The following is a 27,760-nucleotide window of genomic DNA, read 5'->3' as shown; positions in this document are numbered from 1 at the left end:
GCCTGGTACCTCTTTTGTTCTGAGCATAATGCATATGGTAAGTTTAAAATAAAGGTTTTTGTTTTTATGTATATGGCTCTGTGGTGACATTGTGTCCACAAAAGTAAACCTGATGTAAACCTGACAATGATCAGAGTTTTACTGAACACAAGCCCTGATACTTTTTTTGTGGATAGTTACTTCCTTTGGTATTTCCACATTTTAATTTACTGATTTCCAGATGTCAATGCAAGCAAACATTATCATGTTGATCAAAACATTGACTAGTGGTCATGCAATGAGAAAAACGAGGGGTTACGAAGTTATTAATGCTATTTAAACTATTATGAAGGCAAGAAGTGGCAGTGAAAAAGATTATACACTACCCTTCAAAAAACATTGTTTTACTGTATTTTTACTGTCTTTTATGCTCACCAATGCTGCATATATTTGATCAAAAATACAGTAAATATAGTGATACTGTGAAATATGATTCTAATTTAAAATAATTGTTTTCTATTTTAATATGTTTTATTTTTTTAAAATGTAGTTTATGACAAATGTGATGACAAAGCTGAATTTTCAGCATCATTCCAGTCTTCAGTGTCACATGATCCTTCAGAAATCATTCTAATAATATGCCGATTGGGTGCTAAAGAAACATTTATTATTATCAATGTTGAAAACATTTGTTTTGCTTAATGTTTCTGTGGAACCCATGCTACATTTGTTAAGTACATTTAAGCTAAATTTAAAAGAACAACATTTATTTGAAATAGAAATGTTTTGTAATATCATAAAGGTCTTTACTGTCACTTTTGATCAATTCAGTTCATCCTTGCTAAACAAATGTTTTCATTTCTAATGGAAAAAAATATTACTGAACCCATGCTTTTAAACCATAATGTATAAACAATAAAAAACTTACAAATTAAAGTACAGATAAAAAGTAGTGACATTTTCAAAACTATAATAACCTTGGTTTATATTGTTTGTGGAGCCTTGCTTTCCTCATCTAAAGCTTTGTAGTATCATAAGATTCGAATGGAATATTTAAAAAAATGTTTTAATTATAATACAGTGTTATTGTTTCCATATGACAGAAAGGAAAGCACTGTTATCATTACAATGGTTGTGCATGCTGAAAATGATGATGCTGATGATATCATGTCCTCTTCTTCCTCTTGCAGCAAAAGATGTAAAGGTGGATCAGTGAGCAGCGACACTGAGCGACCTGTGCATCCACGCGAGCTCCCTGCCCTTCTTCAGCATGAATGGGGATATGCCTCATGTTCCTATCACCACTCTCGCCGGGATCGCAAGCCTCACCGACCGTAAGTTGTGCAAGCGTTTTGTAAGTGAACTTGCATAACAAATCCAAAGCTTGCTTATATTAATTATACACATTGTATGTTTTAAAGATGCTTTTAGAATTGGAATATAATATGAATCTTTTAATATTTATGGCATACTTGAAAGTATACGATAATAGGAGTGGTACCAAGACATAGTAAATAGTGTTCAGTTGATCATGTGACTTCAACATGGTGGCAACCATAAGAAGGAGAGCATCCTTCTATAGAATAAACCATATTTTTGTGATCAATTGATATTGAAGTTTTCATCTCATGTGAGTGTACGTCATTTAAAAGAAGTTTATTGAAAGTAGGGCTTTTTATCACCACACTTCGAAGTGCACGTGATTCTTGGATTAATTGCAAAGTTTAACCATCATAGACCGAAAGTTTAGCGTTTTCATGTGTTTTAGTTCCTGTCAGTTTAAACACTAAGTGATTTTAAAACGTGGGTGCAAGAAGACGCAAAAGAGAACTCAATTCAGAACTCGCACACCGTTTTCTTTTTCACATCCATTTGTGCTTGAACACATACACGCAAAATCATTTCAAAATGCTTATGGCTTACGTGAGCATAAACAATTTAGAAAGAATATGGATGTGTATCGTTATTGGATCCGTGCATTCGGTCTTAAAGTGATCCTAAAAAAGTGAATCCTGAAAAAAGTGAAGTGATCCTTAAAGTGATCCCCAGGTTCATCCTAATGAACCTGCTGCTGATAAATGCCCTGTTTTGATTGGCTATTGAAGACGTTGATTAAATGTCTGTTCATACCTTTCGAATCGATTGGAATTGATTTTGTAAAGGCAATCATTTTCTTTGAATTGAGTAAAATATTTTCCCAAAGAATTGAGTAAAATATTTCACGCCTACTGTTGTGATAAGGAATAACTCATGTTTTTTGTGTTCATTTCTTAGTGTTAAATCAGCTGCCTCTCCCCTCCCCTCTACCTGCCACCACCACTAAGAGCCTGCTGTATAATGGGAGGATCGCCGAGGAGGTCAGCTGTCTGCTGTCCCGGCGGGACGACACTCTCGTGTCCCAGCTGGCTCACAGCCTCAACCAGGTGTCCACCGAGCACATGTGGGTATCTCACCTCTGCCTTACCAAATGTCTTTATCTTGCACAATAAGCGCAACATCTGTGTGTTTCATTCCGTCTTTGCAATTCTGCATGCAGAGAGCTGAAGGACAACTTGGGCAGTGATGACCCGGAAGGAGATGTGCCTCTACTGCTACAGACGGTGCTGTCCAGGAACCCCAATGTCTTCAGGGAGAAAAGTACGCCCACCCGATACGGGGTTCAGGGCGGTAAGGAGAAACTGCAGAAATAAAGCTGTTTAGTCTGGGCATGCTTTTACTCTGTGGCCTCTGTTTGAGCTCCCTGGATTAAAAATCCCATTTTCCCAGTTTCCAGACTGTAATTAGTGTTATTTAGTGGTAACATTAATTATAATTTTAGACATGAAATTAAATGCCTTTGAAACTGCCAATATGTAATTGTTGTACATTTTGGCTCTATGCATGCACTACCATTTAAAAGTCGGTAAGATTTTTAAAAGAAGTCTCTTATGGTCACTAAGGCTGCATTTATTTAATCAAAAAATACAATAAAGACAGTAATGTTGTGAAATATGTTTACAATTTAAAATAACTTTTTCTTAACTTTTTTCTTTAACATTTTCTATTTTAATGTATTTACATTTTTAAAATGTAATTTATTCCTGTGATAGCAAAACTGAATTTTGAGCAGCCATTACTCTAGTCCTCAGTGTCACATGATCCTTCAGAAGTCATTCTAAAATGCTAATTTGGTGGTCAAGAAATATTTCTTATTTTAATCAATATTGAAAAATTGTGCTGCTTAATATTTTTGTGAAAAAACGTGATACATTTTTTTAGGATTCTTTGAATTAAAAATCTTACTGACCCAAAACTTTTGAACTATAATGTATTTTATAAGTGTTTATTTTGTTTACATTTGGATCGCAAAATGTAATTTCATTTTATTGCTGACCAAGATAAAACTAATCTTACTTGTTCTAGTCAGACAGCATAGCAAACGTGCTTTAATTGCCAATTGCCACATGATGTCAACATTTTAAACCATGGTTTGTTGACACTCTTTATTTTATATTTTGAAGGTTTAATGCAACAGCCAATGATACCACCGTACAAGATGGCTCCAAATTCCATTCATGGAAGTCCGGCGTCAAACTACCAGCAAACCACTATCACTCCGAGCCCTCCCAGGTACTGTTCCAGTTTCCTTTTTATTTGGGTTAGATAGGTAAATGGCCAACAGCATACCATTTTAACTGCAATTAGTGTGAATAAAAAAAAATTAGTTCCATTTTCAGCCTGTATACTGACCAGTTCCACTCTCACTCGACAGCCGATATGTTCAACCTCAGGCGGGTTCTGGTACCAGGTACATTCCCCAGCAGAACAGTCCAGTGCCCAGCCCGTATGCACCACAGAGCCCCGCAGGCTACATGCAGTACAGCCACCCACCCAGCTACCCTCAGCACCAACAGATCCAGCAAGGTGAGTCCACGCTCTCCTCTCTGACGAGAACCTCAAGGGGATTGTCACCATTTTCATTGTCTGTAGTCTTAAAACACCTCAAGGCTCAAGGAAAAGTGGATTTAATAAGATTTGCTACTAGTGAATCTTCTTTTATCTTATCCCTTGCTGAATGATACGACTGAAAACCATCCCTAAAAAAAAAAGTGAAATGTGCCTTTACTTACTCTTAATGCATGCTTCTGGTCTTATTTTGATTAATTAATCAGTAGAGATTGATCCAAATAAAAAACAGTGATTGAGTTGTTGTTTTTTTGTCGCAGTGTCCGTATCCAGTCCAATAGTTCCTAGTGGCATGAGAAACATCCATGACAACAAGGTCTCTGGTCAAGTTTCGGGCAACTCCAACCACAATGCGAGGCATTGCTCGAGCGACGAGTACATCAGCATCGTCCAGAGACTTGGAAGTGATGTGAGTGCTTGCCAACAGACCTAACCCTAAAAATATTTCTGCCTCCAAATAAATTTTTCTTAATTCAATTGGGCCTGGATTGGCACATTTTTCAACCCATGTTGTCTGTTTTTTCACAGGAGAGTGACCCCGCTATGCGAAATGCCTCCTTTTCTGTACGCTCCGTCTGCTCTCCTGCTGGAAGTGAAGGGACTCCGAAAGGTGGATTGCACCTCCATTTTTGTACATATAACATTTTTTAACTCTTAGGCTTCTCCTTCCACCCCATTGGTCTCTTTTTCACATTGTACTTTGGGTGCATTTGCGTCATCGTGTTTACTAGCGGCTGCTGTGTACCACAGTAAGTAGGTGACAACTCAGGGTGAGATAATGCAATAATTTATTAATGTTATTGTCATTTTGAATGTACGCTCTTAACACGTACGTTTGTGCTTATCTGTCATGGATGTATAGCATAAGTATGCTTGCTGTTCTCCAAAGACAGTATATTCAGAGACAAGAAGCTGTGAGAAATTATACCATCCACTTGTTAAGTAGTGATGTAAGGAATACTGTCACACACATTTAAGCTAAGCTTTAAAAAAAACGAATGTGTACACTACAGTCTCCGGGCATGCAGTGTCCCAGACACCAATATTTTAAAGGGTTTGTTCACCCAAAAATGAAAATTCTGTCATCATTTACTCGCCTTCATGTTGTTGCAAACCTGTAAGACTTTCGTTCATCTTAGGAACACAAATGAAGATACCCTACGCATCTACCACTTTGACGCTTTAAAAAGTTCATAAAGAGATCGTAAAACTAACCCATATGAATTGAGCAGTTTAGTCCAAATGTTCTGAAGAGACACAATCGCTTTATATGATGAACAGATTGAATTTATTCATATATAAACTTTGATCAGCGAACATAAACGGAAGCTTAAGCGAACCTGCTTGATGCTTGAGAACAAACCTCATTGGTTCTTGCGGAAGCTGAAACATTCTGCGTAACACATGAGAACAAACCTCATTGATATTTGCACGTCAAGCAAACATGCTTGAGCTTCCATTTACCATAGCTGATGTGTGAGCTGATCAATGTCTATATGTGAATAAAGTGATCGTGTCTCTTCAGAAAATTTGGACTAAACCACTCAATTAATTTGGATTAGTTTTATGATCTCTTGATGAACTTTAGTGGTAGTTGCGTAGCTGTCAATGGAGGGACAGAAATCACTCAGTATTTATAAAAAATATCTTTATTTGTTTTTCGAAGATGAACGAAGGTCTTATGGGTTTGGAATGACATGAGTGTGAGTAATTAATGATAGAATTTTTGGGGGGTGAACTAACCCTTTAACAGTTTATCACTCTTTGGCCAACTGATATTTTGGTATGCAGATAAAGGGTTAGGATCATGATTTTTCGGTACTATTAAAGCACACCATAAGTGTATATTAGCTCCATATGTTGTTTGTTTTGGGATCTGATAGTGTTTGGACTAGGAAACTGTGATGGGTGATGTCAGACTTAACAAGTGTATAGTGAGTGTGATGGAGGGTGTGCAAAGATGCAAAAATTGCACCAACCCAAAAAATGAACTCTGACAAATTGGTTTGCACCAAAACATTTCCACTGAAGTTTTTTGCTTTTTGTTTAAATTTCAGTTGGATCTCGGCCGCCCTTGATTCTTCAGTCTCCTCCACCCTACACCTCCCCAAGAGATGCTGCTCCTGACCTCCTGCTGGACTCGCCTGAACGGAAAAAGAAGCAGAAAAAGTTAATGAAAGAGGAGGGGGGTAAAGGTGCCATGTATGACATTGTCAGCTCGCCCACTAAAGACTCCACAAAGCTAACGATAAAGTTGTCTCGAGTGAAGTCGTCTGAGACAGAACAGTCAGCTGAGCCGTTGTCGGTGCTAGAGCATGGCTCAGACGCTGAGAACGAGCTATCATGCAATAGCTTACCATACCATCGGAACCCCCAGGAGCGGCTCTCTGCCGGCCAGTGTCTTTCGGGGGAGCAGTCGGCTTATCAGCAGGTTCCTGTATTACAGAACACTGGGGCACTCGCAGCCAAGCAACCTGGGGTAGTTAGTGGAACCCCCTACGACGAGGCAGAGCTGGACGCTCTTGCGGAGATTGAAAGGATTGAGAGGGAATCCGCTATAGAACGAGAACGCTGTTCTAAGGAAGTTCAAGATAAAGGTTGTTTATTTTCCTTTTATCACTTGACATGCATGCTTTTGATTGATTAATCTAACTGCATTAATCTGTATGGAAGTTTTTATTAGTGGTGCTTGTAAAGGTGAAACGCACTAGCAATGCTCAGGACCACAATTGTTAATAGCAAGTAACACCTTAGGCTGTATGTCCACCAAAGCGGTGTTTTTTTTTTACGGTCACCGAGAGTTGAAGAATGTTAAACTTGGGGGAAAACACAGCACTCCAGTCGCAGTGGAGGAGGTGGCGGGACAAATACCACACCAACCAACCACCACATCCTGGTTGTACAGCGGCAACAGATGACAACAAGCACAACAACAGAACAAAATAATTTAAAACAAGAGCCAGAGAAAATACTTTACATTGTATCAACATTTTTATATTCAGAAACAAGCACTCGCAGCTAGGAGTTTTCAGCTGGCTAAAACGCTTTGGTGAACACACGGCCTTACTTTAGCAACTGCAAAGCAGTGCCCTGGCAACCACGCAGAACATTCCAGCAACCACAAAGTAATATAGTAACACCTTACCTTAATATAATAATAATAATAATAATAATAATATAGTTAGGGTGCTCCGATTGATCGGGTGCTGATGGTTATCGGCCGATAATAGCTTTATATAGTTTCATTATAAAGGCCGATCAGATGACGCAAAACTTGCGAGACAATTTTTCTATGTGCAGCTAAAATTGCTTCACGACATTTCTACCAGGTGTCTGAAAAGGAAAATAAATTTGCAGTGTCTTTGTGGACAGCGGAGACATTGCAAAGAAAGCAACCCTACAGCAACGATGGCAAGAAACTAGGGCTGTGATATTTTAGTGCATTTCTTTCCTTCACAGTGGTGCACTTTCTTTCCTCCCTAAAAGCCCAATCCTAACATCCAAATCAGCTAGATTAGTGATTGTCGTAAAATACAGTCTACTGTTGCTAAACTGCAGCATGTGTTTGATAAAAACAAGAGTTATTAAAACGGCATTAAGTTACGAAAGTGATGCTGTTCTCCAAGCGGCTTTCTGTGCGCACGCTCCAAGAATCCTGATCGGAGCACCCTTATAATATAGTAACAACTTACCTTAGCAACTGCAAAGTAGCACCCAAGCAACCACCCAGAACATCCTAGCAACCACATAGTAATATAGTAACACCTTACTTTAGCAACTGCAAAGCAGTTGCTCTGGCAATCACCCAGAAGTTGTTAGCAACCAGATAGTAACATGCTAGTAACCAATCAGAAAACATTAGCAACCAAAAAACAGTGCCCTGGCAACTACCCTGAACTTCCTAGCAATTGCATAGTAGCACCTTACCCTGGCAAGCTTCTTTAACATCCTAGCAAACACATAGTAACATGCTAGCAACCATTCAGAACCCCTTAAGGACCACATAGCAGCATCTTGGAAACGACCCAGAACATCTTAGCAACCGAGTAGTAATATGCTAACAACAAATCAGAACACCTTGGGGACCACAAAGTAGGACCCTGGTAACTACCCAGAACATCCTAATGACAGAATATTAACATGTTAATAACCAAACAGCTTAACAACCACATAGCAGTGCCCTTGGAAGCACATAGTAACATGCTAAAAACCATTCAGAATACCTTAACAACTGCATAGCAGTGCACTGGCAACCACAGAACCCCCTAGCATCGAGCCAGCAAGTTTTGCCCTGGAAAACACCACTCAAATTTCTTGATGAAAGTGTCAATATCTAGTATTGAACACTGCTTCTTACCTGTGTGATTATAACTCTACAGATAAACCTCTGAAGAAGAGAAAGCAGGATTCATACCCTCAGGAACCAGGAGCTGCTGGCACCGCGGGAGCTTCTGGAACACCTGGCGTGGGTGGTGGATGCAATGCTGGGAACAAATTGGTACCTCAAGAGGCTTGCGCTGCTAGCAATGGAGCCAGTCGGCCGGCCTTGATGGTCAGTATTGACCTGCAGCAGGCAGGCAGGGTGGAAGGGCCAGTGGACTCATGTCCTGTCCCTGCAACAGAGGCCCAGCGCTGGCCGGAGGAAGGCTCCGAATCCACTGGGGTCTTGAGGCTCAAATCGAAGACTGATGGAGAGGTGCAGAAGACAGTAGATGGTCGGCCAGAGGTCATCAAGCAACGAGTGGAAAACACACCACAGAAAACTGCTTCAGATGGACGACCAGAGACTCCCAAACACAAGCATGAGAACCGCCGAGAGATCTCAAACAAAGTGAGTTCAGAAAAGAGATCGGATCTTTCCAAGCACAGACATGATGGTAAGCCTGACAAAGTGAGGCCTGATGGAAAAGGTCATGAAACTTTCAGAAAACATGAAGGACGATTGGAGTCAACTCGAGAGAGCAAAGAGGAAAGGCACAGAGATCGAGACAATGAAGGCTCTAAAGTCCGTCGATCAGACACATCTAAGTCCAACCGGGTAGAGCACAACCGAGACAGGGACCAGGAGCAGGAAAAAGATGGGGACAAGGAGCCGGAGAAAGATCGAGACAAGGAGCTGGAGAAAAATCGGGACAAGGAGCCGGAGAAAGATCGGATAAGGAGCGAGAGAAAGTGCGGAACAAGGTGCGGGAGAAAGATCGGAACAAAGAGTTGGAGAAAGATCGGGACAAGGAGCTGGAAAAAGATCAGGACAAGGAGCTGGAAAAAGATCGGGACAAGGAGCGAGAGAAAGTTCGGGACAAGGTGCGGGAGAAAGATCGGGACAAGGAGCGGGAGAAAGTTCGGGACAAAGTGAGGGAGAAAGATCGGGACAAGGTGAGGGAGAAAGATCGGGACAAGGTGCGGGAGAAAGATCGGGACAAGGTGCGAGAGAAAGATCGGGACAAGGAACGGGTGAAAGATCGGGACAGGGAACGAGAGAAAGATCAGGACAAGGAACAGGAGAAAGATCGAGAGAAAGATCGGGATAGGGTTCGGGACAGGGATCGAGACCAAGAAAAGAAGCGCCACACAGAATCAACAGAGCACCGGGACAAACGTTCTCCTGAGCAACGCTCGCGCCCTGACAGTCCTCGAGTGAAGCAGGAACCCCGTAGCGGAGCAGAATCCAGAACAAAACCTGAACGGTCAGTCCACAAAACTTCCAACAACAAAGATGAGAAACGGAATGGCGACAACAAGAACCGACTTGATGGACACAAGCCTCCATCCTCAGACAGTAAAACCGCAGAATTTCCCAACTACCTACTGGGGGGCAAATCAGGTGCATTAAAGAATTTTGTCATTCCCAAGTTAAAACGGGACAAAGATGGTAACATTATGCAGGAAGTGCGACGAGAGCTGTTTTCCGAGCCTTGTGTGAAATTGGAAAAATTGGACTTGGTGGAGGACCTCAATAAGGGTGCCAAACCTGTTGTGGTTCTGAAGAAACTTTCCATTGATGAGGTCCAGAAGTTGATCAGTAATTCGCGCAGCTCGAAATCAAGCAAGAGCAAGTCATCTCATGGCAAATCATTTGGAGGTAAGTCCCTGTGACCACTGTTTTCTTGCTTTTTCATGACCAGAGAGTGTTTAGTTCATTGTACACAGATTTGACAGACTGTCTGAATATGCATTTGAAGATTTTGAGTAGCCCTCCCTGTAGGGGGTTTCGATGATTTAATATTGATGGAACTTTGTCATGTCCTGCCAGAAATTGATTCCCGTATGCCACTGTGTGAGAGGGTAAAAATGAATAAACGCAGACGCAGCGCCACTAACGATAAGCCCAAGTATGCCGAAGTCAGCTCAGATGATGACAGCAGCTCTGTAGAACGTGAGTAAATATGCTGAATCTAAGGTCGTTTACATACTTAGAAATCAGGGTTTCATCATTATTATTAGTAGAACTGGAAGCTGTTTGTTGTCAAGTTTTATGTTTTAAAACTTGAAAAAAAAAACAACAACATGGAAAACAATGTTTTGTTTTGATTTAGTTTACTTTCACATTAATTAAAAACTTTTTTTTGTTTTGTGGTTCATGATCCCCTCCCATTTCTAATGGCTTTTACATTAGTCCAGAATCAGTCTTGATCAGAACACTTAGTGTTAAAGTGATAGTTTGTCTGGCTGTCAGTAATCATTTTTCTGAATTATAACATGTCCTCTGCTTAATTATTTGAGTTGAGAACTTTGTGGGTATTATAGATTTATGTATTTCCATTGAAATTGTATTCCTTCCTGGCTTTTAGTGGCCCCAAAGCGGTCAAAAAAGGACAAAGACAGAACGTGGGAATATGAAGAAAAAGACCGGAGGGGTTCTGGAGATCACCGACGGAGTGACAGTCGGAGAAGTTCAGGCAGTCGATACAGAGAATGTAGCCCTGTGGACTCGGATGAAGATTCTCCTCCTCCTAGCCTGAGTGACCGTAAGTGACAAGTTAGACGTGTTAACATTTATTATGTTGGTAATGTTGGTAGTTTTGTTGCTCAAATGGGTTGAAGGGTGGAAATCGAATAACTCTGACCTCTGACATCCTTCAAAACCAGTCGCCAGAAAGTTAAAGAAGAAGGAAAAGCAGAAAAAGAGGAAAGCCTACGAGCCCAAACTGACTCAGGACGGTATGTTCGCAGTTTGTAATCAACAATGATCTTTCTGAGATGCTAAGATCTTTAGTAATCTACCTTGTGCTTCTCAGAAATGATGGACTCCTCCACATTTAAGAGATTTTCCACCAGTGTTGACAACATTCTTGAAAACCTTGAAGAAGTGGACTTGACATCATTAGGTAAATGTGCAAATATGGAGAAATTATTACATTTGACATTGAAAGTTTAAATTATTTGAGATTTTATTGTACTGGAATGCTTCTGCAAGTTGGACAGTAATTGATTTAATGAACTTTTCTGCGGCGGCAGATGATGATGAGATTCCTGAGGAACTGCTGCTCGGAAAACACCAGCTCTCGGAGTTAAGCAGTGAATCAGCCAAAATAAAGGCCATGGGCATCATGCATAAGGTTGGTAATGGATTACTCTGTCAACAGGAGAGACTGAGACCAGTATTAAGAGACATCATAAATACCAAAGCAGGTTTTTGTTTACCTCATCTTTTAATGCTAACTACTTTTATCTTCAGATTCCATCTGATAAAATGGTGAAAGTCCAGAGTATTTTGGAAAAAAACATTCAGGATGGTTCAAAGCTCTCCACCCTCATGAATCATGTAAGTATCACTGTAGTTTCTATTGGCAGAATGGCTTTGCCATCAAATCTCGCTGACAGTTTTCCCTGTCTTTGTGATTTCAGGACAACGACAGGGACGACGAGGAGCGTTTGTGGCGTGACCTCATCATGGAACGTGTCACCAAATCTGCTGATGCTTGTCTGACTGCTCTTAACATCATGACCTCAGCACGAATGCCGAAGGCCGTTTACATTGAGGATGTTATTGAGAGGGTCGTGCAGTACACCAAGTTTCATCTACAGAACACGCTGTATCCACAGTATGACCCCGTCTACAGAGTGAAACCTCACGGCGGTCAGTATTGCACCTTGACACAGTGTCCTAACCTACAATATCCTTTCTATTCCATGCTAACTTCAGTTTTTGTCCTTATCAGGCAGGGCCACAAAGTATTGTCCAACAAGTTGCTTTGTTTATATTTTTTATCCCGTCAAACTGTGTAGTCCCACCTACCGTGAAAATTCTTTCTCAAGCTCTTGCAGTGCTGTTTGGCGCGATGCGACAACTGTTGTGTCCGGTGTAGATAGTGTTAGCATCTCAACTAGAGTCCAAAATTAACACTCGTCAAGTGGCAAATGAAAGAAATTAAGACAGCCATCAATATTATTATTGTAATTTTACTGTTGTTCTGTAAGATAAAATGATTAGGGGCCAACCGCAGAAGGTGGGTAGGCACCTATTGTATTCATTAGTGTTCTATGGAAGCAGCAACAACAATCCATTCAAATAATTTGCCGACGTTTATTCATATCAAATACACATTGTGTAAGTAACTATAAAACTCACCCACTCTATTGTTCTCCCAGTTCACCGGCCACATGTATTTCAGGACAAATGGATGAATTCATGTTATACATTAAGATCAAGGTCATTATATAGGTTTTTAAATGACAAAACACTCACTTGCACATATTTGAGAATCAGAATATCAGATAATTGAGTACATGGTGAGAAAAGCAATACATCTGTCATACAATGTGGCCGGCTGGCCGTGGTGTGTCACGTGACAAGCATAACGCGTCATCATGGAAACAATAAAGGGAAACGTTCTAAAATAACAGTTGCCTTAACTCTGGGAGGTCAGACAGAATGTTTTAAACTTATGTGTGAAAGGGTTATTTTAATTTGAATTACATTTAATTCAAAATTTTGTCTAATTTCCTCCCAACATGCATTTTCAAATAAAGTCGTTGGGTGACAGTTGTCGTCAGCTCGTGTAGTGTGTAACCTCCTGTTGCAGATCATTTTACGTAGTGTAAACACCACAACGACTTCAAGACTCCACAGCAAGTCGCGTAGTGTGAACACCACAGCGATCTGGCAACGTTTAAAGTCCTGTAGTGTAAACTTTATTATCCATAGCAAAATTCAAGTCTTTAACTCAATCCCTCTAGTGCCATGAACTGTTTACGTTTATGCTAATAACTTTTGAACTGTTAAGGTAATGATCTGACTGCACCCTATTTTCACCAAAATTGTCTCTCATCATCTTCAAATCATGATGGCAAAAAGTTATAATTTTTTTTTTTTTGATGAACTATGCTCTACTGTACTGAACAATTTGCCCAAAAATCATAAAACTGGTCACTTTAATGCAGCATACCAAGTCAAATTTTTTCATGTTGATTATTTTGGACGTCTGCCATTTTAAATTTTTTATTTTTATAAATATATTAATATAAAAATATATTAAAAACTTTAATGTTAGGTGCGATTAATCATGATTAATTACAGAAAAATGTGCGATTTAATTACTTAATTTTCTTAATTGATTGACAGCACTATAAATATTTATACTAGAATAATTATAACAGTTAAATATGATAATACCAAGAATTATTATTATTATTATTATTATTATTGTATTGTAATATTTAATGGGGGGAAATTAGGTTTTTCTTTTTTTTTTTGGCTGATCACCACATTTCCCAACTTATAGCAAACCTGTTCTTGCTCCATTTCAGGTGGAACACTAAGCTCAAAAGCCAAGCGAGCAAAGTGCTCAACGCACAAGCAGAGAGTTACTGTCATGCTCTACAACAAAGTTTGTGATGTTATCAGTAACCTGTCTGAACTCCTGGAGATTCAGTTGTTGACTGACACGACCATCCTTCAGGTGAGAGTCTGATTCCTGACTGCTGCTTCTTCTGGATAACATCCTCTTGTTCTGTCCCAAATGCTGCCCTCAACCCATGCAGTTAGAAAAAGAAAAGTTGTTTCAGAGGTAGAGCAAGTTATTGCATTTTCACAAGCTATTACGAAGACAAACATTTCATGCATCAATGAATTGAGCAGAATAAGACCAGAAAGATGCATTTAGAATATAATTGTAGTCAGTTTTAATTTCACGCTGACTCCAAAATCAGCTTTTCCATTAGCAAAATTATGAAATCCACACTTGTGTATCTCTCCATACAGATCTCCTCTCTGGGTATCACTCCATTCTTTGTTGAGAATGTGAGTGAACTGCAGCTTTGTGCCATTAAACTAGTGACGGCTGTAAGTACCAGTGCAGTTCAGATTTCTTTATGCTATGCTTTCCGGTGCTAACGGCGTCTAATACTGTTATGTTGTGCGATTCCCAGGTGTTCTCTAGATACGAGAAGCACAGGCAGCTGATCCTGGAAGAGATCTTTACCTCTCTGGCCAGACTGCCAACCAGCAAGAGAAACCTACGAAATTTCAGGTATCTGCTGCAGGCCAGTCTACCAGTTTTCACTGGGCACGTTTTGAGCATGTGTGTTGACTATATTGTGTGTTCAGACTGAACAGCAGTGACGTGGATGGTGAGCCCATGTACATTCAGATGGTGACGGCGCTGGTTCTACAGCTCATTCAGTGTGTGGTCCATCTGCCTTCTGATAAGGACTCGGATGATGATAATGACAGAAAGGTAAGAATTACAGTTTCGTCTTCAGATGTGTTGTGGCATTTTGATGTTGACTTTAGAACATGGCACTTTTTTTAATGGGGTCATATCATGGAAAAGATTAGTTTTTCCTGCTTTTTTGACATACACTGATGTTCAACACAACTTCTACAGTCTATCCAAAATGTTTTTTGAAAGCTATGCTGCAAAAATTATTAATTCATAATATGTCACAGTTATGATGTCATACTATTAGCACATCAGCATATGACCAAATGTTTGGATTCAGTACAATTTTTTCAAACAGTAATGTGAAATATTATAACAATTTGTGAAATATTATTACAATAAAAAAACCCTGTCTTCTATTTTAATATATTTTAAAATGTAATTTGTTTCTGTGGTGACAGCTGAATTTTCAGCATCAGTCTTCAGTGTCACATGATCCTTCAGAAATCATTCTAATATGCTGATTTTCTGCTCAAGAAACATTTTGAAAACAGTTATGCTGCTTTATTTTCTATTTTTTTGTCAAAGATGTGATGCATGTTTTTCAGAATTCTTTAAAATAAAGTGCAAAAGAACAGCATTATGAAAGTTTTGTATCAAAAAGTCTATCACTTTTGATCAATTTCATGCATCCTTGCTAAATAAAAGTACGAATTTCTTACTCCATTTGTTTTAGACAATCATAGCAGAGGTAATCTACATATTTAACGTTGTCATTTTATATTGACTAAGGTATAAAAGTTACAGTAGCAAGAAAAGTCTGTTTAAGGGGCATGTTTTGGGGCATATTTTATTTTTTGGTTTATAATCTTGGCAAATAGCTAAATGCTGAAATAACTGTCACAATATTATGTGATTTTGAGTCTCTTTAATAAGAAATTTTGTTTACATTTTTAGCCATATTTTAATCTGTTACATTTTTTTTTTTCTTTTCAGGTTGATCAGGATGTACTAATCACAAACTCGTATGAGACTGCAATGAGGACAGCACAAAACTTCCTCTCTGTTTTCCTCAAAAAGTAAGAAAACCCACCAACGTTATTCCAGTGACACACCTCAACCCATTTATATTGGGGAAAAATTAACTTGAAGTTATTTATATTTAAACAGTGTCCTTCTGGAACCAGTAAATATGTCTATTTGTCTAGATACCGTGGCGTTAAGCTGAGTATGTACAGTCTCTCAGGAAACACCTGTTTTACTCTCATCTGACGCTTTGTAACCATCTCAGGGCAAACACCACCTGCATCTCCTAAATTATCATTGTTGTAGTTTTACATCACAATTATTTGTACTCTGATTAATTGTTTTAAATTAACTTATTTTTTCTTTATTTTGCTTTGTAAATTCTGCCTGACATTCATTTAATTGTTTTAATTTTATAGTTTATTTGACAGGAACACTACTGAATAACATTACTGCACAGTTTCGAGCAGCAGATGCTCTGACAATAGCTACGTAATTGAATTTTTCATGAAGAAATTTAAAGATTTTTATTTTTTTTTTAAGGTGTGGTAGTAAGCAAGGTGAGGACGACTACAGGCCACTCTTTGAGAACTTTGTTCAGGATCTACTGTCCACGGTGAATAAACCTGATTGGCCAGCTGCAGAGCTGCTGCTAAGCCTTCTGGGAAGACTGCTGGTGAGTTTCAGATTGATATTTCAGAGGTACAATGTGACAGGTTTTGACGATTGCAGTTTGTCCAGTTACATCACTTGAAAACTCACATGAAGTCCTGGTTCCCCTTGTTAGGTTCACCAGTTCAGTAATAAGCAGACGGAGATGGCTCTGAGAGTGGCCTCTTTGGATTATCTGGGCACAGTGGCCGCACGTCTTCGCAAAGATGCAGTCACCAGCAAAATGGACCAGCGTTCCATCAACCGCATCCTCGAAGAGGTAAACGGCAGAGTCCGCCCATCTGTTCATTACATGGATGAATCCCTCCTGGTCAGAATGAAACTGATGGCGTTTTGTGTTTTACAGACCTCAGGCAGTGATGAGATTCAGCAGTTGCAGAAGGCTTTGCTGAATTACCTGGACGAGAATGTGGAGACTGACCCGTCTTTATTGGTGAGAAAGTTTAGACATTATTGCAAGCTAAAAACCCCCAACTAAAGCTCTATTCGGACTAGACGAGTTTTCTAAACGACGTTTGAGTTACGATTTTTATCACCCGACATCTGTGAGTTTATGTATCATTTCGGACAGGACTAACATCTCCGTGTGCATCACGTATGATTTCTTTTAATGAATTATTTATTGATATAATTTTAACTTATTATAAAAACCCTATTTAAAGTCCCTGTAAAGTTATTTTAAAGTATGTGTTTTGAGTTTGTCACACCACAGAAAAATGTGTTATTAACCACCCAGCCAAATTTGAATGATTAAAAAAATCTGCAAGTAAATAAAATAAGTTATCAAAATCTCGAAAAAATAGGCAGCGCTCTCTGCTCTCAAACGCTGGGGGCGTGTCCGCTGTCGGCGCTGAAACCACACCCACTCGCGAGAGCTGCTGTCTCAACTTACTTGTCTAATGAGTCAAACATACTGATGCATATAAACAAAAGAATCACGTTAGAGGGTTGCACATTTTAGTAGAGTTACTGTGGACTACACTTATTGGTGGGCACGAACTGCCGAACTGTTGTCGAGTCGACAAATGACGGTGCCGCGAGACGGGAGAGACTCTGTCCGGCCCCATATATCATCGGTTATCGTCGGGACGGTAAGAAGGCCGAGGCGGGAGGGGGTCCGAGGTCTGTTCAGTCACATTCACCAAAAACAGCGGATTATCTGTGAATCCCAGCTGTCTGATGAAAGTTTTTAAATAAGGAGACCGAGCATATTGTATATTTTAACAACCATGTAATATGCATTTGCGTGACAAAGGCATTAACGTTACTAGCTAAATGTGCAAAGGGCTGTATGACTGTAATGACACTCGAGAATGAGCGAGTGAACCGCTGTAGAGTTAGAGGCGGCGCCACACTCGGTGCGTCATCGACAGTTATATAGTGTTAGGGGAGGGGCTATGCTCGGGGGACGATGTGCGTCATTAGACCCCCGTTTTAGCTCCGCCCAAAAAATCCTGAGCAGAGACTTGGTGAAAAACTGTTTAACGCTCTAACTTCACAATTAAGCATTACACAATTCACAGACTTTGTAATGTGTTTCAGCAATACATTTGTAACATTTATAAAGTGTTTAGAAAGAATTCTCAGAATTGACTTTACAGGGACTTTAAATAAACTTCAAATGAGTTTATAAAAGTGGCTGTTTATAATAAACCCACATAAGTGAGCAGAGAAATTTAGACAGGTATCTTACCTGACTCTGATATTAAAATGGGCAGTCTTAGCAGTTTTTTTTTTTTTTTTTTTTTTTCATCTGATACCATCCATATTGAAATTAAATGAAAGTATGTGGAAGATTGGTGTGCAAAAGGTAGCTCAAGTAGGTCAAAAAACACATAAAGTGAAGCGTTAGGATAGTACAACATCAGCAATCACAGACATTCGCATTCGGATGGGATTGGATTGAGTTAGCTGAAAAACAATCAGTAATTTGCTCTGGAATTGTTACAGAAGTTATGTGAGAGAAACAGACATGGCAGATTTGGACGGGATCAAAATCGCAAAGTATGCCTGTGAAACAAATTTCTCCAACGTCCTCTGGGAAAACTAGTCCCTTTGGTGGTTTTAATGTTGTTGCGATGTCTTCATCTCCAACAGTTTGCACGGAAGTTCTACATCGCACAGTGGTTCAGGGATACCAGCACTGAGACGGAGAAAGCCATGAAATCACAGAGCCAGAGGGACGACGATTCGTCAGATGGGGCGCACCACGCCAAGGATGTCGAGACCACTAGTGAGATCTTACAAAAAGCTGAAGCACGCAAGAAGTTCCTCCGGTCTGTTATCAAGACCACGGCATCAAAATTCAGCTCACTGAGGTATACAAATGGCAGCGATTTTTACCACGACAACAACTTTGTTAAAGAGGGCCTATTATGCTTTTTTACATTTTCAAGTTGCTGTTTGAGCATGAAAAATGTCTGCAAAGTCACTCCAAAGGGAGTTATTTTCCAGATCAATAAGCACGGTTTCTGATCTCACTGAAACAGCTCGATTGTAGTCTTGAGTTTTCTTCTGGGAACGTACACGTCACAATATTCCTTATTTAAATAATTCCAAGGCATACACAAAATAAAAGGAGGTCCTGGTTGAGTTGCATTAGTAATGAGTTGAAATTTGCGGTTATGTTAAGGGATGTGACATTTCCCAAACATGCTCAAAGCAGTTGACCAATCACAAAACACTGGTCCAGCTGACCAATCAAAGCACATTGCACTGTTTGGAAGGCGTGGCATCATTGAGACAGGAACTAAACAGAGCGTTACTGACAGACAGGAAAGAGAGGTGCTGCAATAATGTAAAATATGTGGAAAAAATTATATGAAAAGCTTATAGTAGACCCCAAAAACAAAATTAAGACTTTATAAAATTGCATAATATGGCCACTTTAAAAAGTCAGTTATTAAAAAAAAAACTTGTTTTGAAACCTGCTATGCGTTTTTCTGTAGAGTCAACTCGGATACTGTGGACTACGAGGACTCGTGTCTTATTGTGCGATATCTGGCCTCCATGAGGCCGTTTGCACAGAGCTTTGATATTTATCTCACACAGGTTAGAGGTCACCACATCTCTCAGTATTTCCCATTGTATTTGCATGTCAATAACGCGTCTCCACATTTGTATCTGTAGATCTTGAGAGTTCTTGGTGAAAGTGCCATAGCAGTGAGAACTAAAGCGATGAAGTGTCTTTCTGAAGTGGTTGCGGTAGATCCGAGCATTCTGGCGCGGGTGAGTGCAGTTTTTTTTTTTTTTTTTTTTTAACTCTTGGAGAAATCTAAAGCTTTTTAATGTTTAATGTGCATGTTTTTAATGCTCTCGTTTGCAGTCGGACATGCAGCGGGGAGTTCATGGCCGACTGATGGATAATTCCACCAGTGTGAGAGAGGCTGCGGTGGAGCTGCTGGGGCGCTTCGTTCTGAGTCGACCCCAGCTAACCGAACAGTATTACGACATGTTGATTGAGCGCATCCTGGTTTGTTCTTTTTCTTTGCACATATATACTTCAGTATTGTAGCATTTTATAGACAGTTTTTTTTTGTGTGTGTGTGTGTGTGACTGCAAAAATATTTGACTTTTGACCCTAACAGAGTTAGTTAATAGCTAGTTAAATGCTGTAGCTAGTTTCTTTCTTCTCATATAATAAGATAATTTAAACTTAAATTATTTTTTCTTTATTTTTTATTTTTCCTGTTATACAAGAAAAAGGTTTTTCTTTAGATATTATTTCCACTAGGGCTGTCAAACGATTAATCGCGATTAATCGCATACAAAATAAAAGTTTGAGTTTGCATAATATATGTGTGTAAATAATATGTATATATAAATACACAAAAATTAATGTATATATTTAAGAGAAATATGTTATTTATGTACAAAAAAATGTATTTATATATTATATAAATTATATAAAAATATAAATAAATACATATACTTGTAAATATTTCTCAAATATATACATGGATGTGTTTGTATTTATATATACATGATAATTACACACAGTACACCCACATATATTAGGCAAACTCAAACTTTTATTTTGTATGCGATTAATCGTGATTAATCGTTTGACAGCCCTAATTTCTACAGTAAACCAATTAATATTAATATGATTACAAGATTTTCAGATACTGTATGTATGACATCAATCCTGGAAACAATATTCTTTAATTTTCCAAATGTTTTGTTTTTTAACAACTACATATAAATTAATATTTCAAATCTATTTATTTATTTATTTGTTTATTTATTTGGCAATAGTTATGAAATAAGCCACTTCAGGATGATACAAGACCCCTCCTCTTCACATCCATCACTCTGTCTGGGTTTATATAGCGATAATTACCGTTTTATTATTGTACATTTATTACATAATGTTGTTTCCAGTTAACAATGTAGGCTGATTTGTGCTGGCAAATATGTTTTCTTTAGGACACTGGCATCAGTGTGAGGAAGAGGGTTATTAAAATCCTTCGAGACATCTGTCTGGAGCAGCCCACCTTCAACAAGATCACAGAGATGTGTGTAAAGATGATCAGGAGGGTCAATGACGAAGAAGGCATCAAGGTTTGTGATGTTTTTCTCTTTTAAAATTTTTATTTAGTTTCATTAAGTATATAAATGAAAAATATAGGGGCTTAAATACACTAAAATACATAGTAACAAATATATTTTTTCTATTTAGACCCCTAAATATTTATATTATTTGTTTATTATTTTGTTTTTATTTTATTATTGTGCTGGCCTATTAATAATAAAAAATATAAATAAATAAATATTATTTTATTTATTTATTTTCTCTGGTTCAGAAATTGGTGAATGAGACGTTTCAGAAGCTCTGGTTCACTCCTACACCTAATCATGATAAAGAAGCCATGACTCGCAAGATTCTCAACATCACAGATGTGGTAAGGATTTGCAGAGTGGGCTAAAAACCATCTGACGAAGATGTGTGCATTAATACATGAAGTTTAAGGTCACATTATGTCCCTCTGACATGAATCACTGTCTTTCAGGTCGCTGCCTGCAGGGATTCTGGTTACGACTGGTTCGAACAGCTGCTTCAGAATGTAAGTTGCACATCTACTGTTCATTTAACAATTTTGATTTGTTATGTTTTGACCATTTTAGTTCATTTAGAGGTTCTCAAAGATCTGGAGGTGCGTCCACAGCGCCATGTCGTAATTACCGTAACGTTTCTGAACTGTAAGAAGGTGTTCCACTAGAAGAGGCATTGTGTAGACCGATCAGTGTATTAAATCAAAGTACCGCGAGAGCAATTCGAAGCATATGAAACATTATTTACGGTAATTACGACATGCTGTGAACGCAGCATGGGATTGTAACTGGAAAGGTTGCAGGTTTGAACCTCAAAAAAGGGGTGATACATAAGCAAAATACTAAATCCATTCTGTTCCTCCACTTTTCCAAGTAGGAAGTTGTAAATTCTGACTTTCAGAGTTGAATTAAATGCAGCATTAAGCTGCAGTGCCATGTCACTTTCAGACCAAGCAGTTTTCTGTTGGTCAGTGCAGCGAATTTGTGTGACCAACTTAAACATGAACTAAATCTGCTTGGGGAACTTTCTTCCTCACAAAAAAGCCCCTGGCGTGCAGATTGAAAATGAAATGACTAGATTTCGCCCACAAAATTTAACAGAGCATCTATAAATGTGACTGCAGTTTTAGTTTTTTACTGACATCTCTGTACTTTTTTTGAATAAAAATTATACCGTAACCCTTGTTGTAACCTTGTGTCATCACAGTTGCTGAAGTCAGAGGAGGACGCCTCGTACAAACCGGCCAGGAAGGCTTGTGTTCAGCTGGTGGACAGTCTTGTAGAGCATATTCTGAAATACGAAGAGTCACTATCTGGTAAGGCCTGTATTAAATTATGAAGTAAAGGATTTACCTCAGTTGAACTTTTGTTGAGTTGTTGTTCTTGTTTTGCAGACTGTGAGAATAAGGGGTTGACATCCAGTCGCTTAGTGGCTTGTATTACCACGCTGTACCTGTTTAGCAAGATCCGACCCCAGCTGATGGTAAAACACGCCATGACTATGCAGCCATACCTGACCACAAAGTGTAATGTGAGTATGCTGTAGAGAAACTCAGGATGTATTGCAATAAGTGGTGTTGTGCTGCCATCTAGGGGCCTGAGAGTGAAGGTGCTTATTGTGTCCCTGCAGACTCAGAGTGATTTTATGGTGATCTGTAATGTGGCTAAAATCCTGGAGCTTGTTGTTCCTTTGATGGATCATCCGAGTGAAAGCTTTCTCACGACCATGGAAGAAGACCTGATGAAACTCATCATCAAATACGGCATGACGGTCAGTTGAAGTGAGAGTATCAGCAGCTCTCATGTCCAGCATTTTGTACGGCAACAGCTTAACGATGCCGTCTCATTTGTTTTCCGCAGGTTGTGCAGCACTGTGTGAGTTGTCTCGGTGCCGTCGTCAATAAGGTCACCCATAACTTCAAGTTTGTGTGGTCTTGTTTCAACCGATACTATGGTGAGTACATTTCAAAACCTGTCGGATTGTTTTGTTCTGTGATACTGAGAGTGATAATCACTCAAATTCTTCTTCTTCCATGTGAAGGAGCACTAAACAAGCTGAAGTTGCAGCATCAGGAAGACCCAAACAGCACCGTACTGGCCTCTAATAAACCTGCACTGCTGCGTTCACTCTTCACTGTGGGGGCCCTGTGCCGACACTTTGACTTTGACCAAGAGGAGTTCAAAGGCAGTAATAAGGTTAGATCCTAAGTCACAAGACATGATTTCTGGATTATAAAAGTCTTGAATCCCAGGAAAGTTTTATGAATTAATAAAAGTAGTAAACCATTTATAATAGATTTTAATGGACTCTGCAGTCAAATCTAAATGTTTATTTGGTTTTTAGATCAAGGAATCCTTTTGTATTTCAGTTAATCTCACAAAACATGTCAAGAGTTTTCTTCATCCCAAAATGTATTTAAAACAAAAAACAAGTCTTATGAATTCCCAAAATAAAAATAAATAAATTCTATATAAATATTTATAAATGCAAACAAATACATTCTATTGTATTAATTTAAATATATATTATAATTGCTATTATTATTTTTTTTTTTTAGGGCTGTCAAACGATTAATTGCAATTAATCGCATACAAAATAAAAGTTTGAGTTTGCCTAATATATGTGTGAGTACTGTGTGTAATTATTATGTATATATAAATACACACAAATTAATGTATATATTTCAGAGAAATATGTTATGTACAAAATATTTTTATTTATATATAATATAAATTATATAAAAATATAAATAAATACATATTCTTGTAAATATTTCTCAGTTATATACATGAATGTGTTTATATTTTACATATACATAATAATTACACACAGTACTTAGACATATATTAGGCAAACTCAAACTTTTATTTTGTATGCGATTAATCGTTTGACAGCTCTATTTTTTTTTTGGTATTTATTTAAATGATTTCAATCATATATCATTTAAAATTAAGTAATTTTATTATATTCAAGGATGGGTCTTATTAATCCCAAAATCTAAATAAATTCTATTGAGTTTATTATGCATTATAGTTACAGCATTATTTATTTTTCATTAATTTTTTGTTTAAATCAATTACCAGTTTATTTTTAAAATTCTCAAAAAATCTCTCATTGCTGTTAATGTGATAAATGTTTGTTTATATACATACTTGCTGCTTCTAATCCTGATTTAAATCATTTTAAAAAGTATAACAAACACTGCATTAAAGAAATTAGAATCTAATGAGAATCACCATTGACAGTAATGAAAATAAGTTTTTAAAAATAAAAATATATATAAAAAGAAACGTCCAGACGCATTATGATAATGAAAATTATGGCTAAATGTGTTTAATTGACCACTTAAAGGTCCTAAAGTATGTTTCATTTTCTATCAAATGTAACCTGAACATTTACCTGTCTGGTTAATGGTCTTCCTCTCTTTTAGGTGGTCATAAAGGACAAAGTGCTGGAGCTGCTGCTGTATTTCACTAAGAACGAGGATGAGGAGGTGCAGACGAAGGCCATCATTGGATTAGGTAAATATTTGCTCTCCATAATCACTAAATTTCCTGTTTTCAACTTTGACTACTCACGGTGAACATAACTGATCTGTTGGTTCTCCAGGGTTCCTGTTCATCCAGCACCCAGACCTAATGTTTGCTTCGGATGTGAAAAACCTCTACAACTGCCTCCTGGCTGACAGGAAAACGTCGGTGAATCTGAAGATCCAGGTGCTAAAGAACCTGCAGACTTACTTGCAGGAGGAGGACTCGCGCATGCAGGAAGCCGACAGGGAGTGTGAGTGTTGCTTAAAAAAGGACTTTCAACTTGGAAGTAGCTAGCCAATTAGCCGTTATCATTCTACTTCTTTGGACTTTGCAGGGAAGAAGATGTCTAAGCAGGAGGACTTGAAGGAGATGGGTGACATCTCTTCTGGCATGAGCAGTTCTATCATGCAGCTCTACCTCAAGCAGGTGCTAGAGAGCTTTTTCCACACGCAATCCAGCGTGCGGCACTTTGCCCTCAATGTAATCGCCCTGACGCTCAACCAAGGCCTCATTCATCCCGTACAGGTACGTATCCACTGCGCAAACTCTCCCAAAACCAGTCTGAAAGTGTCTTTTAGTTTTAATTTTCTTGTATCCTCCTCCATCAGTGTGTTCCATATCTTATCGCCATGGGAACGGACTCGGAACCCACAATGAGGAATAAAGCCGATCAACAGCTGGTGGAAATTGATAAGAAATACACGGGATTCATTCATGTAAGTGGATTTGAGCAACTAATGTTGTTCGAGATGTTCGTTTGAATTACCTGCATCTGTGCAGCAACTCTCCACTAGCAATGAAGGTGTGAGTTTAATTACTTCAAAAACAGCAATGTTACAGCCTCTTTGCTGAGTTATATAAAGGAGTGATTCAGTAGTGAAGCTAATTTATTTATTCGATTGTTCATTCATGTTTATTTCGTGTCTATTTCATGCTATAACTAGTAGTAAAGCGGAAGAGTTGATCATTTTACGTGCCGCTTAAACTGAGGCGCTACAGCGATCCGTCAATCCAATTTTTAAGAGCGCCAAAACGGTATTTATTGTTTGAATTTCAAAATACAATGGACACAGTTTGAATTCTGTGACTTTGTGCTTTGTTACTTTTGATATGAAACAAAGTTGATTAATTGGATAGGAGACGCGCTACCATGATCCGTTCATTTATAAACTGAAAACTACATAGACTGAAAGATCAATTCTTGGGATTTAAGAATCAATATCGGTTCATAAAACTGAGAATCGATTAAAATCGAGAAATCAATATTTTTTTACCCAGCCCTACTAAAATAACACTGGGCGTATGTGCTATTCAAACAGATGAAGGCTGTGGCGGGGATGAAGATGTCCTATCAGGTTCAGCAAGCCATTGTGGGTTCAAAGGACACTGTAATCAGGGGTTTCCGACAGGATGAGATCAACACGGCTCTTTGCTCCCACCTCTACACCATGGTGCGTGGAAACAGGCAACACCGCAGGGCTTTCCTCATCTCGCTGCTCAACCTGTTTGACGACAATGCGGTTAGTGACCTTTTTTGCATCATGTGTTACTCTATTGTTTGTTTTCTTTTGTAATATGATCTGTAACTACAGTTAATACTTCCCTATAGCGGTTAGCCTTATTGAGCGGTGTGTGTTTCAGAGGCCTTTAATAACGCTATTTTGTTTTCTTCCCATACAGAAGTCGGATGTGAACATGCTGCTGTTTATCGCAGACAATCTCGCCTGTTTCCCATTTCAGAGTCAGGAAGAGCCGCTGTTCATTATGCACCATGTAGACATCACACTGTCTGTGTCCGGCAGCAACCTGCTGCAGTCTTTCAAAGAGGCGAGTTGCGTTCTGAACCACTCAATCTTTTGAATTTCTATGCTTTTACCTTAACTCTCTCATATTGGATAGATATAAAATTATTATGGCATGAAAAGTAGGGTTTGGTTTAAACACTTGTACTCCTATTCCTATAATCCTGTTCCTGCATTTGTGATCAGGAGAAAACAAAGAAAATTAATAACCAGATTTTCATGGTTAATGCTAGAAAATTATTTTAATATCTAAAATACAAAAAATGTTATAACTATTATGATATTTTAGATATTTTAAAGCGTATTTAGATTTTGGTAACAGGGTTGCATCTTCTTTCACTCTGACTTTTGTGAGGGCTGAACTGACATTCCATTTTCTAAAAAAAAAAAAAAACTTGCCTTGTATTACAGTCCTTGCTGAAAGAGCCAAGACCACAGGAAAAGAAGAAAAAAAAGAGAGGGAAAAAATATGGCTCTGAGGAAGAGGATGAGAGTAGCAGGGAAAGCAGCAGTGATAGTGATAGCAGCGATGACGATGTCATCCGTCGGCCCAAGAAACCCAGGCGAGCTGCTGCAGTGAACTCAGACTCTGATTCAGACCTCGACATAGAGGATGTGGACAAGGTGATGCTGCGTCTCCCTGACAACCCCAATCCCTTATTGGACTTTGCCAATGCCTCTCAGGGCATCCTGCTGCTCCTGATGCTCAAGCAGCACCTTAAGAACCTCTACGGCTTCTCTGACAGGTAAGCTTTAACCCCTGGTCCAAATGCATTCTGGTCTGGAAATAACTAACTAATATGTTAATGGTCACTGGCTTCATAACAAATGCTTTTTTGCTCTTCCTGCAGTAAAATTTTGAAGTACTCGCCAACAGAATCTGCAAAAGTTTATGACAAGGCTGTAAACAGGAAGGCCAATGTGCATTTCAACCCACGGCAGACATTAGACTACCTGACGAACAGCCTGTCTAATGCAGATCTTACTTACGATGTCAAGAGGAGAGTCGTCAGACAGTATTTAGATGTAAACATTCTGATTTTCCTCTCTTGATTTGTATTTTGCCTCATATTTCAGGTGCAGCTAAATGATTATAATGTATTATATTAAATTTTATTTATTTATTTGCTCTAAAGTGACTTAAAATTAAATTTAAATGTTTTTTTTGTTTTGTTTTTTCAGTCAAATAATCAAGGCTTGTTTTCATTAGAATAAAAGGAAGAATGATTTAATAAGTTAATATATGCAAAATATGAAAATATGTCTTGATATGCATTTTTATATACCAGTATAACAATTTGCCAACATTTAAAACTAGTCTTGATATTAACTAAAACTATTAAAAGTCATTTTTTCTAATTGAAATAAAGTTGAAATAAAATAAAATATATTTGATGAAGAAGTAAATGAATTATTAAATGAATATTAAAAATGTTTCTTGACATCTACATGGTTAAGTACTATTAAAAAGTAAACTAAACAAAATGAGAAGTACATAACAAAAAAACATCTAATTCAAAATATATATAAATAAATTCTATTATAGTATATAAATAATATTAAATAACACTGTTTGCAACATTTTAATATATAGTATTAAGATTTTTTTTTAGTAATGACACAAACAGCTCATTGAATTTTGTT

At 38.3% G+C, this 27,760-nt stretch overlaps 1 protein-coding gene across 1 annotated transcript in view; it reads left to right on the top strand.

Annotated features, from left to right (window-relative positions):
• nipblb (NIPBL cohesin loading factor b) overlaps positions 1-27,760 on the top strand; it is a 33,486-nt gene that overhangs the window by 4,258 nt on the left and 1,468 nt on the right. Inside the window, 45 exon segments of the mRNA XM_048179917.1 lie at positions 1,170-1,313; positions 2,254-2,419; positions 2,516-2,646; positions 3,480-3,588; positions 3,731-3,882; positions 4,185-4,333; positions 4,453-4,534; positions 5,982-6,521; positions 8,304-9,077; positions 9,080-10,006; positions 10,178-10,300; positions 10,716-10,892; positions 11,014-11,085; positions 11,163-11,252; positions 11,383-11,483; positions 11,603-11,689; positions 11,773-12,004; positions 13,675-13,826; positions 14,129-14,209; positions 14,296-14,396; positions 14,474-14,603; positions 15,525-15,607; positions 16,098-16,230; positions 16,342-16,485; positions 16,573-16,659; positions 18,324-18,544; positions 19,175-19,277; positions 19,356-19,454; positions 19,552-19,698; positions 20,655-20,789; positions 21,032-21,130; positions 21,239-21,292; positions 21,988-22,096; positions 22,175-22,311; positions 22,411-22,551; positions 22,641-22,734; positions 22,822-22,976; positions 24,212-24,302; positions 24,391-24,564; positions 24,649-24,839; positions 24,923-25,030; positions 25,634-25,834; positions 25,995-26,141; positions 26,528-26,862; positions 26,968-27,142. Coding sequence (XP_048035874.1) covers positions 1,250-1,313; positions 2,254-2,419; positions 2,516-2,646; positions 3,480-3,588; positions 3,731-3,882; positions 4,185-4,333; positions 4,453-4,534; positions 5,982-6,521; positions 8,304-9,077; positions 9,080-10,006; positions 10,178-10,300; positions 10,716-10,892; positions 11,014-11,085; positions 11,163-11,252; positions 11,383-11,483; positions 11,603-11,689; positions 11,773-12,004; positions 13,675-13,826; positions 14,129-14,209; positions 14,296-14,396; positions 14,474-14,603; positions 15,525-15,607; positions 16,098-16,230; positions 16,342-16,485; positions 16,573-16,659; positions 18,324-18,544; positions 19,175-19,277; positions 19,356-19,454; positions 19,552-19,698; positions 20,655-20,789; positions 21,032-21,130; positions 21,239-21,292; positions 21,988-22,096; positions 22,175-22,311; positions 22,411-22,551; positions 22,641-22,734; positions 22,822-22,976; positions 24,212-24,302; positions 24,391-24,564; positions 24,649-24,839; positions 24,923-25,030; positions 25,634-25,834; positions 25,995-26,141; positions 26,528-26,862; positions 26,968-27,142 — 7,803 coding nt within the window. The 5' untranslated portion in view covers positions 1,170-1,249.

Source organism: Megalobrama amblycephala, linkage group LG2 (assembly GCF_018812025.1).
Source record: "Megalobrama amblycephala isolate DHTTF-2021 linkage group LG2, ASM1881202v1, whole genome shotgun sequence".
Taxonomy (NCBI): domain Eukaryota; kingdom Metazoa; phylum Chordata; class Actinopteri; order Cypriniformes; family Xenocyprididae; genus Megalobrama; species Megalobrama amblycephala.
This window is presented reverse-complemented; position numbering and strand designations above follow the sequence as displayed.